Source organism: Chroicocephalus ridibundus, chromosome 12 (assembly GCF_963924245.1).
Source record: "Chroicocephalus ridibundus chromosome 12, bChrRid1.1, whole genome shotgun sequence".
In the NCBI taxonomy this organism is placed as follows: Eukaryota; Metazoa; Chordata; class Aves; order Charadriiformes; family Laridae; genus Chroicocephalus; species Chroicocephalus ridibundus.
In genome coordinates, this window is record NC_086295.1 from 18,469,410 (window position 1) to 18,484,915 (window position 15,506).

At 40.7% G+C, this 15,506-nt stretch overlaps 1 protein-coding gene across 5 annotated transcripts in view; it reads right to left on the reverse strand.

Moving 5' to 3' along the window:
* PHF20 (PHD finger protein 20) overlaps positions 1–15,506 on the reverse strand; it is a 69,833-nt gene that overhangs the window by 9,624 nt on the left and 44,703 nt on the right. For all 5 annotated transcript variants that reach the window (XM_063349609.1, XM_063349608.1, XM_063349611.1 and 2 more), the window contains 4 exons: positions 13,322–13,420; positions 11,236–11,397; positions 8,776–8,945; positions 3,184–3,283 (listed from right to left, as the gene is read on the reverse strand). In XM_063349609.1, the coding sequence (XP_063205679.1) occupies positions 3,184–3,283; positions 8,776–8,945; positions 11,236–11,397; positions 13,322–13,420 (531 nt within the window). The remainder of the gene's footprint in view (positions 1–3,183; positions 3,284–8,775; positions 8,946–11,235; positions 11,398–13,321; positions 13,421–15,506) is intronic.

The window sequence follows — 15,506 nt, forward strand, 5'->3', positions numbered from 1 at the left end:
AGTACCAATAAAGACCCCATAATAGCAGACAAAACCCTGAAGACATGAAGAACTTTTGAAGTGGGAAGCGAGACGATAAAATGCAGCCCAACCATAAAAAGCATTCAGACCTCAAATTCCAAAGGACATCCACAACAGGTAACGGCAGCTGATGCACACAGAAAAGTGTATGTTAGCAGGGTTATCACACTCCCTGGCAACCATGGTTATAGCTAAAGCTACAGTCTGAATACAGCTCTCTGCAGACAGAAAAATGCAGCAAAAGGCAGTGAACTTCCTTTCTCCAGCGGTCTTGTTTTTAAGCATCATACATGTATTAGTACAGCCATCCAAAAGTAAATTTTAAAGGAATCAATGATGAGGTTCTGACGGAGAACTTGCTTAAGCCAGGCTATTAATAATGCTAATTTTAGCTTAAGAGGTCAGAAAATTAACAGCAGCTGAAATGAAATTATATTAAATGTGATAAATACATCAGTAAAAGTAACTTAAGCAGCCAAGCAAAATGGTAGTATCAGGAAAGAGCGTAACTTCAGATGCTTGCTGAATTGCAAAAACACAAGCAAAAAAATCCAAGCCAAAAACCCAACAAAAGCCCCCCCACACCCTGTAAAACGTATTGTTACAACAGCTGTTGCCAGAAGAATGCTCAGCACCCTGAGCAACACCACACGATTCACTGGCCTATATACAGCCCAGGCAGCGACCCTACAAAATCAGAGATAATATGGGAGCACAGACTCGGAACAATATTCACAAAAAAAAAGTCTCCGATATAAGCAGGTTAATATCGACTAGAAGTTTCAGCAGTTAAGGAGAAGCTTAAAAACACCCCGAACGCAACAGTTCCTAGGCAGCAGAGCAAGCACAAGGGACCGCACTACATGCACGTTACGTCGCAACGCTGCCCATGCGATTAACTTTGGCACAATGAAGCAAAACAACCCTTGGGAAGCTGTGCCGAGAAGTGAGCAGAGCTTGGTCACAGATGTTTATACGCTTTCGGATGGTAGTTACAGAATGGCAGCAAAATGGTTTCTCTATCAATGCCCTGTACGAGCATCCGTAGGCATGAATGACAGTTTGGAAGTTAAAGTCAATACTAACACCCTGTCTCAGTAAAGGAGTTAAAGCAAACGAGCGCGCTTGTAAGCGCGCTCAGGCACTAGGCTGTACAGGGCACTAAGCGATGTTCTGAGGCAAGACCTCCAAACACTCTCAAACAGGAACCAACGCAGGGAAGGAAAAAAATGTTCCAGCTCAATTTTTCCGGCAGATATGCTGTATCAAGCAAGAGATCTTCTAGGTGTGGCCAGAACCATTTTTGGAGACATTCCTGACGTACCCGTATTAACCCCCCATGCATTTATTTTTGTATTAGAGAAGCTAACCATCTGTGACAGAAAATGAAGCTCAGTCCACAAGAGTAAAATCTTGAGTTTTGTAACTCCATTTGGCATCTGCACGACACTGCGATTCTCCAGCGGAAGCGTTACTTTGCGGTGCACCCAGGCACAAGCAGCGCTCTCTTTCTAGGTGCGTGAGCTTAAGAGAAGACACGAGACAATCCAACAGTGCGTGCTTTCTATGGCTTGAACCAGTCTGTCACATCCTAAGTATCTCGATAATATCTAAGCAAGATTAAATGTTAACAAATCTCTTAAAAATCCCACTTGACAAAAAAAAAAGTCTAAAGTGAGAGTTGGTACAGTTTTTAAAGCAAGATTACGCTAAACTTGCTTTTGTTCCCAGTAGTATGAATGGTGCTGTTACAAGTCCCAGCACTAAACTCGGGAAAGCTCCTAAATAAGAGTTTGCTCAATGGCTGCGCCCAGTTTTAAATGCAACTTCTCTGCAGATTCATGAAGTCTATTTATCCCATTTCAAGCCAACAGCAGATTCACTGAAATTGGTTAGCCACTTTTGCAGTCAAAAAGTTGGATATGTTTTCCAAGACAGAGGTAAAAATTAAACCCAAATAAAAAAAAAAAGTTTCAGGATCTTCAAAGCAATAGTTTGTAAAAGTTATTAAACTAATTAAACAAAGGAAGTGTTAGTTGTAATCAGTTTTCCACCAAAAAGCATTCTGATAAAGATTTTACTAAATCCAAATAGTTCAACTGTGATGGCAAAACTTCGGTTTGAGTGTGTTCTTTAGGTACATTTAAAACCAATTCAAATTGACACAAATCAAAGCAAAATATTTTGAAAACAGAGGGTTTAAATCTGGATGCAAGATACTGTAAAAAAAACTTAAATGTTAAAGCTATTCTACTACTTAGATAACAGAATGCAGGCATAGCGTGTCTTCCTTGCTACGAGTACAAACAACATCGGTGTGCGAACTACACAAGCCAGTGAGGTAGGCTATGAAAGAGTCGGGAGTTTGAAACAGCCAAAAAAAAGCAGAGATCACAATCCAAATATGTATATAAACCAAAAATTGTGGTCTTGTGATCAGGCAAACAGAGATCCCATTTTCCCATAATTTATGGAAACGGCCTCAAGCCCGCACCTCACCCGTTTCCACATTCAGCAAGACTTTACAATTCAGAGTGAAATGTCAGAAAAGATCCACGTAAGTGTAATTTTACCTGCTACGTAAGATGGACTGAGACATTTTAAATACATAGTTAGGAGTAGAGAACATATTGCTTAATCAACTCCGACTGCATTACCCATGATAATTTATATTTGTATTCATCCACATGGATTCCAAGTGCCTTCCCGTAACAAGCACTAGCACATCGCAGCGGTTGTGAAGCAGCAAGCCTCTGGCTGACTTATTTTAAAGAACGCATAAGCCTGGTGATGCTGGAGGAAAGCTGCAGTCACATCCCGGAAGACGTGCCCGTGGAGAGTCTTTGCTTAAGTTTCCCAAGTGCTTCTAAATTCATTTTCCATACCCAGACAGTACAATCCTTATTACTGATACATATGTGACAGATGGTCATCGGGGTGAAAACATTAATTTCCATTCCTGTCCAGCTGTAATTCCGCAATATTGGCTCACGTACATTCACATAGATTAATCTTTCTGTATCTATAACTGAACTCAATCACCTATAATGACAGACACAGCTACGGGGGGAAAAAAAAGTTTAATCTTTGCAATATATACACATAAAAACTAATAAAGTTACTACATATAGAAGAAGGCTCTGTAACCTTAAGTTTCTGTACCTGGAGGATCTTGGCAAATATAGCAGGTATATTTCTCAGGTACATTATCTTCCAGTAAACCCATACAGACTCCATGCTGCCAGCACAGACACTCTTCACACTGTTTAAAGTCAAGAAGTGCACATCAACAGAAGTGAAGCCTACAGGAGCTCAACAAGATTATCTCAATTAAGAGACACATCATCTACATATTTTAAGACAAAAAGGTGTATTATTAATGTCCACCCCCCTCTTCCAGCTACAAGCAAACACATTAAAGAATCAGACTACAATAGAATTTGCAGCCTTCCCACACATTTTTCACATGGATTACTGGAGAATGACAATGACAAAGTGGAAGCACTTGAACGGTGCAAAAATGTTCCCTCTGGAGAAGAAAATCTTTAATGAGACACATGCACACATAATCAGGACAGAAAACAGTATGCAATCAAGCTTTCTTTAGCAAAATGTATGAAGTTTTCTGAATGAAGAGGTTTCCCCCTCAAACAGTTAATCACATTCAGTTATAAAATCCAAGGGCTATTTACGTCACATAGGACTAGCCAATACTACACTCTCCTGACACTTGTGTGTCTACCATTTTATCTATTTCAAAGGTAGCTCCGTTAATATAAAAGTAAGGTGCAGATGCAGTTGTACTAGCTCTAAAAACTTGTGACATCCTTCTGAGCATGAGCAATCATACTGGCAAAGACTGAATATAATTTGGTCCTGTTTTTTAGTGCAATTATGCTATTTCAAATGCAATCACTGTACATAAAGGCATACAGTTTTACAGTAGGAAAAAGTATATCCACCTGTTCTGTTTCAGTCGCTTTCCTCACACCCACACTTTAACAAGCAGACAAAACTGCAACGGTAGCCTAAAGACCACTGAAACATGGGACAAACCCCACGCAGGAATGTTAAGACGATTTTGATTTGAAACCGTGGTGTCAGTTCAGCGTTACTGTTTCCACAAGCAGCGAGACAAGAGGTCGTAACCCTTCTTTCTCAGAGCACAAGCAAAAGCTTTATGCAGCGATCTCCTCAATATCAGCAAAGGTTTTCAAAATGCACTAAACCAAACACACACGGCAACCGCAAGCCATCTTAGATGCTGCTCTTCACTGACCTACAAGATGCCAACTTAATATAACACCTCATCTGTGTTGAACACTTGCACCGCTTTTATTAGCGCTCTTATTAATCTGCTGCCTTTCCTCAAGGTAAGGGAGACAGAAAGGGACCACAATTTTTGAATACATCATTGTATTAAATTAGTGGTCTAGGTGTGGAGGAAACAGCAGCACTGGGAACACAGAACAGACAAGGTTAGAGAGAAAGAGGTTTCTGAAAGATGGGACTAACCATGTTTTTGCCTTACAAAGCAGGTAAACAGCCCTCAAGCAATAAGGGAATGTTTTCAAAGAAGGCTGAGAGACCATCCTCCTTCCACAAAGATGATTAGTAAGTGACAGAAAAAGGTGTCCTAACACAAAGACGACAGATAAGAAAAGCAGACTGCACGCTAAAAATAAGGGAGCTCCTGGACCTAGTTACACTTGCATCCTATAAATAACGCCATATGGCACAGAGCTACACTCAGTGATTTTCCAGGCAAATTTCCCCAGAACACTAACGAAGCATCCCGACTTTTTTTATTTTACTTAACTGATATTCAGATATCCACCCCATCAGGGCATAGGTCCTTCCTTTTATCTGGCACGTTCTACTTCACAGCCTGGCTGGCCAGGCTACAGGCTATTGCTCTGGACACACGCTACACAGAAGCTACCCCTGCCCAGGCAGCAGCAGGGAGATGCAAAGCAAGCCAAGGAAGAGATTTTGAAGAGGAAAAACACGCCCAGTTGTGCAATAACATTTAAATCGAAGTTCAAGTGCAAAGGAAATAACTGAACCCCATGGACATGTATTTAAAGCAGCTTTTCATCTACCAGAACAAAAATATCCCAAGTCCATTTCCATCCATCGCCTCCAAGGCCACCAAATCCAGCCCCAAAACTCTCAACGTCACACAAACTCACCAACATTTAGGTATTAAAAAAAAACCAAAAGAAAGGGACAATGACATCTTGTCTGGACTTATTTGGGCCCAACCCTTACCCCAAGAAGGGGGTGCCATGCCTTCAGAAGCAGAACACGGCAATGCTACGCTACGACTTCACAGAGGCTCAATAAATGAAATCTAGTAACCTCCTTGCAACATTATAGAGACTGGAATGAAACAGCATTGGCCAGTGATACCCTATTTTTTATGCTTTCTCCAATTTTAACTTCTACTAACTGAGGCAGGTAGTTACTTTAAACGCAAAACCGTATTTCTGTATCCCGGTGTAACGAATGGTATTCTTTATGCACAAATTGCTTGACACAATTTGAGGCAAGTTCAAGATTAAGGAAGAGTTTTTTCGCAAAACCTCTAAGCTGAAGTTTTGGGGGTTTTATTATTAAAGACCTAAATGGAACAAACTCTCGGTTTAACTATGTAAGAGTTTCATTAAACCTTAACAGTCCCCAATCTTTCAGGAAAAATAAAGGTGTTGCCTGCATTTAAAATTAACCTTTTTTCCCCTCCTTATTTCTAGTTTTGGCACATCGTGGAAATGAGTGCAGTTCAAAGAGAAAATTACTTACCATTCTCCCTCGTGTAAGAAGGCCCCATGTATGTATCGTATCCTGGGAGGAATGAACCTCCAGTCACGTGCATGGAGAAACTGCCCTAGCTCCTCATTTTGATACCAGGTCAAGGCAGCTTGGCACACAGGCACACGCTCAAGCGAACACCCCAAGTGCCAGCATATTTCCGTCAGATCTCAGAGTAATAAGCAGGGGCAGAATAAACATCCCAATGGAGAGAAGTACAAAGAATGGTAATATTCTTCTAAAAATCCCCACACCGCACAAAAATATGTATCTTCAGGAAGAGAGGACAGACAAGTCTAAATCCAAGTTCTCTAGGGCATACACTTCCAAATTTCAGTTTCCAAGTATCTAATTAAAGTTTAAGTAGGAAATAGGGAAGAAGTCTTTCCTTCTTACAACTACACAGGATTCTCACTCTATAAAGTCAAAGGGAAGTGTCAATCTCAGCACTACACCCCTGAAAAGCTGAAAATAGGTTTCCCTCGTCATAATTCTGTAGTTGTATAACAGCACCTCTGCTTGGTTTTAATGCTCTATACTTAAAAGAGCTAACTCGGGCATTTCTACATCAACAACAGAAGACCAGACTGTTCAAACCATTTTCCCAAAACCTACAGGCTGACAGAAAGGTATGGGGAGCACAACATTTGGTACCTTAAGCAAACCATCCGCCTACCCTAGCCCCACAAAAACTTGTTACCAGCTCCTTGCTCCCCTATTCCGCTTGCATCAATCCCCGTAACAAATGCAGGTACTCACCACGCTGTTGATCTGCACCTCTTTTCCAGAGGGAATAACCAGCTCCCCTAGACAATTCTTTTAGAACACAGCTAATGTGTTTAAAACCTTGCAATACACTCAAAAACCCCACAAACTAGTCCAACCTAGAAAATCGATCTCAGGAGCAGCCTGCGAAACCTTAGGTGAAAGCTATTCATAGCCCGTGTCCTGAGGTAGCTGACAGTTCTCCGCATTCTGCAATCACAGGCTAGTGCTGGGCTTACTTTTGCCAGAAATATATCTCTGTATTTTCCATTGAGTCATCTCCTCGGAAGGCAGCCAGCCCCCTTATTCCCAACCATGAGACTCCTTTTCCTCCTATACACTCAGACGCTATTTATCTGATTTTGCCCACTGCCCGTCACTGCACCCTTTCCTACTAACGCACACGGAATCTTTTGCCCTAGGTTGTCAGGATCCAACACCAATACAAAGGCGTACATCAAAATGAACTCAGCAATAGGAGAAAAAGTGTCCTACCTTCCAGAGCAAATCTCTATAAAGTAGCATGGAAGGCCAAAGAAAACTACCCCCCAAAGTTAGCTCTTAAACTCGACCACTGAGGACAAAAAAATACCAAACTTAGCTGCGTTAGCTAGCCCTATTAACAATTTTTGAAATTAGGTTGTCGATGTTCAGAGCAAAAGAGATGTTCCAACTGTCCTGCTGTAGAAGCCAAGAATTCTTCACACTACAATTTAAACAGTGCACCCCATCTTCTCCTTAGCAGGTTTCTGCCTCCATTCAAGCAATAAAGTCCACCAAAAACCACACAGCGGCTGTGAGGTACTACAGCTCAGCTTGTCCTTCCTCTTAGTTCCAAACAGCAAAAGAGAAATGCAGTTCCCAGTAACATGCCAGAAACTGTCCCAGTAAGGGGTCCCATAAAGTGGGATTCAAACCTCCCCAAAATTACCAACAGAACGCTTGGGAAAGCGAATCCAAAAGCTGCAGATGGGGGTGAGCTTCGCGTGCCAGAAAAACATTTCTGCAGTCAGTGTCATGCCATACCCTTTCACAAGTGAAAGCCTCCCAACAGAACGCAATGATTACCTTAAAACTCGCAATGAGCACAGATGCCAAGCTATTCTACGGTACTTTGAACTTGTCTTCCCCACAACAAGCAAAAAGTTATCCAGATAGGAAGGGTGGGAGCCTCCCGAAGAACAAAATAAAGAAACCCTAATTTCTTCAAAAAGACAGCTATGAAAAGCTCGTGGTCTCGGTTCAAGAGCATCACACACTTAAGCCCCTGCATATGCATCTTCTAAAGTCTTAGGGGGAACTACCAAAGGGGACAGGGAGCTCGCGTAAGAAGCGGTGGCAAAATGAAATAGAGCAAAAAAAATGCTGACATTTTTTATATGATATGTTTGACCTAACTATTTGAAATGAATAGGAAACTGGATGGAATGGCTCAGAGCAGCTATGTGGGAAATGGTTTCCTGATAATTTACAAACACCTCAGTAAGTAGTTCCAAAGCAGCTTTTATCATCAGTTTCAAGCAGGACAGATAATAGACATTGCTCTAGCTGGAAACAGTTTTCTGCAAAGTTGGTTTAACAAGAGCACACATAAGGAGAACAAACAGATGGCCTTACACAAATTAGAAACTCTGAATTCACAAGCTACAGAAAAAGCTGCGGAATGGACGAATGCAGCTCTCCTTCAAAACAAAAGACTCAAGTAATGATTTTTTTGTTCATCCTATCTAAAGGATCGTATGGTTAAGCCACGCTTCTTCCCAGTGCAGTGAAGTGGAAGAGCACCACCATCCCATGGCAACATTCTGGACATGCTCAGAACCAGGGGGAAACAAAAGAGCCAGATAAAAAGCCACTGATTTTAAATACGTATTCTCTAAAACTAGGAAGTGCTCTAATTTTTAGAAAAATGCAAAACTGCAGGTGACAAGCAAACCCTTAACGGCTTGTATAGAACCGTCCCTCTTCTTCCACTTTCCTTCAATCAAAAAAACCCAACTGTATCAGATGGCAGTTTTCCACCTATCATAGCAGCCGCTCACCCTGACAGGCTACCTGAAAGAGTTTTATGACAACAATAGATCATTTCATATACAGAACGTACCTGCACATATTTCTACAATAGCTCACACCTTCCACTGTATTCACCAAAATGTGCGTTTAACCTCCACTTCATACCTGAATCATGAAGTCATTTTCTTCTTTTATTTCACAAACACACCGAACGATCTCAAAATCGCTTTCTTCAACTTCTTCATCAGGGTTTGTGGTTACATCAACATCCTGACTGCAGTCATCATCACTCCAAAGCAAGCTATCCATAGATGACTCACTCAGGGTGTCATCCTCTGTACAAAAAGTAGATAAAATCCCAAGTTATTACAAAGAGGTCAAATAGCTCTCAAGATTTCATCCCAAGTACGCAGACGTACATTTCTAAAAGCATGAGTTCACCACGTAATTGAAGGAACGTCCAATGTTACTACGTTAGGCAGTGACCTTCAATAAACAGTAAGTTCACTGAAGGTTACTACATAATGAAGTTTTATATTCTCATTAATAGCTCCTTCAAAATATTCCAGCTTAACAGGTTCTGTCTTTAAAATTGTACTGTCAACACACAGTGCCTCAAACCAAAGGCACAAAGTCTCTTTAGACAAGTACGTACAATAAACAAACCCAGATTTATAAATTCAAGTAGGATACATACTAGGTTTTGCAATTTGTATAATTGTGACTTGGTACTTTAAGTGTAGAGCTCACAAAAGAGATAAGCGGGCTCTGTCTTACAAAGCAGTCGATCTCACAAAGTAACATCTCCATTAGAGGAACATTCAGAGTCTACCACAGAATTTAATCCTGCTTCAGAAGAGATTATTTTCATTTAGCCTGCTGTCAAGGACACATTTACCAGTTCAGGGGCAGTGTGCTGCCCCAGGTATTCTTTAAGAATGCTCCCGTGCTACTTAGAGCATCAGTGCATCGCTGTGGATTGATTAAAACTGCCAAGAAAGTCTTTGTTTCACAACACGCTAAATTGAGATACTTAGCTCAGTAACATTAACGCAATGTCTACAGCTTCCTTGAGATAGATTTATAAGGTCAGAGGGCGAAGATAAGGATTTTAACTATTTGGGAAATACTCTAATGAGCTGGAGGAGAGTGGAATGTAAATTTTAGTCACTCAAGTAGACTGCGGTCTCTCACCTGTATTGGGAAGAAGTAGTTTGATCACTTAGTGCCTAACACAAGACTGTAGAAATAGAAAAACCAGTCTGTGGTATAAACTGGATCTTTTGGAAAGACATCTGTTCTCACATGTAAGGGGCTGAGAACCCAATGCATTAGCTATTTTTCTTGTTTGAAAAGTTCTTTCCACCTCTGAGATAGGACACTCTTCCCTGAAGTACTCTGGAAGCAACAGGTTATGCTTGCTGCACTTTCGCTCTACACAAAAAGTAGTTTTACTTACACCAGATCTTATTTGTCTGGCATGGCTTTTATTGTTAGTTCAAGTTCTGCAGATGCAAAAAGCAGCAAAGCAATTGTGTAAAGAATGAAATAAACCTGTTTTCAATACTTTTCACCACTTTCAGTATCTGTGAACTGATCAAAAGAAGTCTGAGCAACTGGTGGCCGAGTTACTAAACTGCCATTGTGTTCTATGGTCAATATGCCCCAAAGACACAGCTGATGAGACTTGCAGAACACGTTTTAAAACATTATCACCATCTGTGCTTCAGTAGTTATTAATGTTTCCTCTTTGCCGTACATAGTGGAATTAACTGAAGTTAATTTTTACCTTTTACCTAATACCAAACAATAAAAGTCGTGTGAAAAAAAAAAAAATAACCAAACGGTCACCAACAGTGTATCTGTACAACAGGGAATTTGAGGTTTCTGTATGTAATCAAGCTGTCATACATTTCCTATTTCCTTCAAATTTGTGAGCTTTAATAACAACTGAAAGATCAAAATGTTTGTCTTCCTTTTTTATTGTACCAGCTTGTCACAGTAAATAGGAAGGATGGACCAAGATATTAAAAATTATGAAAGCTGGCTCACAGCAGCCACATTATGAGCTGTTTATGAAGTACTATGAAGACACTAATAAATAGCTACTCAAGAGCTTCTCATCATTATGAAGCTCAGAAAGTCATTATAAGCGTGTATCATACTCTTATCTATGTAGCTACATCTAACCAACATCAGTGGTCTCAAACAAAACACACTTGTGTAAAACTTGCACAGCATCTATTTTTAACTCTGAACGAGTTATTACTTTGTAAAAACCTTTGGAAATATGAAAATTTGAATTACTGAAGTCTGAGCATTGTTATTATAGAGTTAATACAGTGCCGCAAAAAGGCGCAAAAATCAGTTTGAGTTCTGAAACACGGGCAACGGTCTTAAAGCTTCTGTGAAGGTGAAGTCAAAGCAAAAAGCAGCAACACTGAGCTCTGGCAAGTGAACTTGTTCAGCTTCTTCAGGCAGGGGAAAGGAAACACACACAGAGTTATGCATAAGAGCAGCCAAATTTACATCATGAGTACCAGCTTTAGTGTGTATTAGTGCAGCTCGCACACGTACTGGTAATGAAAGACAGAATCAGCAAACCATAGAGGAGGGTCATCTTACCATTTGTTTTTGATCTTCCTCTGTGCTGTCCAGAATTAGAGCAGTGTAGCAACGTGCTTGGGTGGGCAGATGATTTATTTGAAGAAAGACATTTTGTGACAACTGATTTTTCAGGAGAAAGCTCCTGTGAAACATCTGTATTTTCTTCACTGCCAGAGTATTCTGTAAAATTGTAAGAAGGGCTATTATTAGAAATCTGTGGTTAAGAAAAGTTAATAGAAATAAAACCCGGCACCATGAATGCCCACAACAGGCAGGCATAATTCACTGCGACGCTTCCCACTTCAGTACGTGGGGACTCTAGGACTCCACTATGCTCCTGCTGCTGAAAGATTTGCAAGCTTTCTGGGGGCAAGAAAGTTATCGTCTGAACCAGGAAATTCTTACGCGGCTTAGTCATCCTTCACTGCTGACATAAGTGAGGAAGGCTGAAAAGACTGATTACTTAAACCTAACTGTTCTTCAGGGTGAATACGTCTACAAAGGCTTTTGCATTCCAGGCCCTTCTACATGAGCACTGCTAGCTGGAGACCTCTCCCTCGCACCCCACTGTCATTCCCATGGCTGCACACATTCCCTCATCTCAACAGACTACAAAGCGGACAGAAAGCATGTCTGGAGAAGAGTATGCATGGAACAGGACGCCTGGGTGGAAAAGAAAAGCCTCAGTTGGGAACGTGTGGAGAAGACGCCTATAACTCTATGAAGTATCCACTCATCACATCCCCCACCGTATATAAATCGAGGCGCTCTGCAGTTGCAAGCGGTACCCTCCAACCAGTTATCTGGAGAAACCTTCAAAGTTCCTGGACTTTGAAGAACCACAAGGGTAACATCAAAAATAAGGCAAGCAACGTTTTAAAACCCAAGAGCAGACGGACAAGCAGTTTGCGGGTACTGTTTGTTCAACCAGTATATAAGTTTATAAATTATACTTTACATATTATCCATTACATTTGGGGGCACCACATAATCAGAAACTCAATAAAATTAATTATTTCAGTGCAATTCTGAGTCAGTCTGCCTGTGGTACTTTCTTCCCCTCTACTCTCTCATGACAGCTTGCCCTTTCTCTTCGTGGCAGCAAACAAAAAGGGAAGGTAATTTCTTCCCCCGTCTCAGGAACTCCTCCGTAAGGAGCTCTAGTTTAACAAATTACGCATGCCAGATTGCAGTGTGCTGCATTAACGACCCTAGACATCCGCCAATGGCAGAAAAAGCTGCCATGCTTGATCTGTAACCGTTTCACTAGAGAAATCTTTCAGAATCAACTGCGATTTTTAGAAGCGAAGAGTCCTATCACCCGTAACACCTGGGCCTACATAGCAGTTCAAAGTGGAAAGCGGCCCGAGGAAAGCATTGTCCAGCCTCTGTAGATGAAGTCAACAAAGACAACATATTCCTCCTACAACCCCATTAAAGTATGTGGGATAGCAGTTATGAGACATAAGAGAGGGACACAGCATGAGGTATAGACTTTAAATCAGGCTTTTACTTTACCTCCTCAGGAGAAGAGAGATTTATCCTTTAGGAAAAAAATTTAGGATGCGACAGGTTGAATAGAGCTCAATGTCACAGCCTCTAAAATGCCATGCTAACTGAAGATGTAAGATATGAAGTTAACGGCAGAAAAAGAGGACCCATCAAGATTTCCAGTCTTCATCGTTCATACAGGAGCCCCAAAACTAACTCATATAACTGAGAACATCTGGTACACGGGGAACTCGGTAACAAATCAAGGGGACCCGTGGCCTCTGTAACTGGGTAAAACTTGCATACAAGTACACTTCCTAACGAAAAGCTAGACTGAAAGATTGGCATATCCATTCTGTAGGTGGATTTATTCTGTGCCATTACAAGCACTACTGCAAGCTGTCATCCAGCATTAATGATGCACCTCAACCAGGAAATAAGTTATCTTGCCAGTCACAATTTAATATTAACCACTTAATAAAATCAGAACTAACAGATTAATGAAAAAAAGCAGTCTTATGTGCAACACCCACTCTTAAGAGAATGGAACTGGGTAACAAGCAAAACCTAGTAACGAAGCCATTCTCCTCTACAGAAGAAAAAAGAGCTTTACCACACTGAGTTCTCTTTTTCTTTTTTTTCTTTTTCTTTGACTTGGACCTTCCACAGTCTCTGGATTTTCTTTCTTTGTTCTTCTCATGTTCTTTAGCAGCTGAAATCAGACAACATTCCAACTTAATTTTTAAGATATATACACATTTATTCTACTAATTAATTTTCTTAAAGACCTCCACATTTTCTTTGAATGATAAGAGCCAGTTCACTGTAAAAAACAAGAAGAAAACTTACTTGTAAGAATCCCCAGCTCTCATAATTGGAATGGTTTAAGTCCTAATTTTATTGTCCCATAACAAAATTACAATAGCACGTGGGAGAAACCAACTGTACACCAATGCCTATTTGCTACTTACCCGCTTTAGAAATTATTAAAAAAGAAAATACTGGGGGGATTTGTTATATCCATTTTCTAAATTATTATGGCTGAACATTTCAATAGTATTGTGACAGACATCTGACAAGAACAAAACCACAACCCCCCAAACTCTAGTACAGTTCCTCAGTCAAATGTTTTGTTTTCATTGAAAATGGAGTAACAACTGTTTCAGTTGGCTTTAACTGCTATTCTCTAGCCACCCGTTCTCCATCCTATCTTTAAGGGAATAAAACCCCACCATAGTTTTTGAATTATTAGGCGATATCAAGTCCATCCTCAAAGCGTGCTTCCAGAGCACCTCCCATGAAGTACAACCCCACGGCAAGGTAACGTGCACCAACCCTTGTTTTCCATATCCTAGCATTTGTTTACAGTCCTGTCTTTCAGATTTAGGTCTCTGCAGCAGGTTTTCTAGACACCTATGCAGTTCCTGAGGTAAATTATCCTTACTCAGCCAAGACTATAGGTGCAATCACAAAATGTATTACGGAAGGATGCCCTGCATCTCAAAAGGGCTCTGCTCCCAGAGTACATAGCTGATTAAGCCACTTACCATCCCATTTAGAAACCTGTTTCAATTTCTCATTCTTGATATCAGAATAAGCACCTAAAGACACTCTATACTGTAAGAAAACTTCTCCCGCACAAAACATTTAAGGACCCTAGCTGGTCTGTAACCATTCATGAAGCAAACCAGCAATACCAGTGTATTATGTTAACCTCTTCCATACACGCCAGTAGTAAACTCCCCAGTTCATGATCTGAACTGTATTTATGGTACAAACAGCTCACTGAGAAGCTGTAAATCTCAGTCACATTTTACCAGCTGTGATGAGCACGCAGGAGACATGATAACGAGCTCCTCCTCCTGAGAGTCTGCCCTCTGTCTCCCCACCCTCTTAGCCCTTGAACATCTCCTGCTGTTTTGCCACTTATGTTCCTCTTCTGGCACGTCATTAGTGATGGCTGCTAAAATTGTGCATTGCCAGCAGCCACGTTAACTGCTGACACGGATGGCAGTCTGCCATAACAATTACATGTCCTTCAAAGGCAACACGACTGGCAGCACAAAGGACAAAACCCCCCCTCCGTTACCATTTGTTGAGGGGGTGGGTTTAAAAAAAAAAAAAAAAGAAAGAGGGTTTCGTTTCATATTAAGGTCTCAGCACAGAGCTTCCAATTCCTGCTTACTTTCTTTTGTCTTCCTCTCCTAGTCCTCCAGTACCATTTCCTTCTCCCTGCTCATACACAGGGATGCAAGTAAGTTCTGCCATTTTATTCTTCCATAAGGACAAAGAGAGAATAAGGCCAACAGAGGAAAATCTTACCTCTTTTCATTTGGGAGTTGAAATTTGCATGGTCAGATTATCTGATTTGTTTTAAGATACTGAGAGCACAAAGAATGCTACTTCAGCCAAGCCACTATCAACATATCTGTGATAAATATGATAAAAAAATGGTCACTTTGTTCCACGCTTTTTCCCCTTGAGCTTGCCAGTATGTCTTTTAAAAATCTGAAAAAATCCAAGCATTTGCAAATTTCTGCATACAGCTACCTTCTTAAATGCACGCCTCAGTTAACGCAGGATATTTTTTCTTAAAAAAAAAAATAAGTCTGTAAAGAGTATTATAAAAGGGACCTTCCAAAAAATCACGTCTGAAGAATCATTGTCTCATGTTGTTTCTTGTAAGTACTCCGAAGTCTTGAAGGCTAACGAGTTCTCACTGAAAAAACCACCAGATAAGGAGGCTACCTAGGTTAGGAGCATCCTCATAGATTCACACGATCAACGAGAAAGGTAAA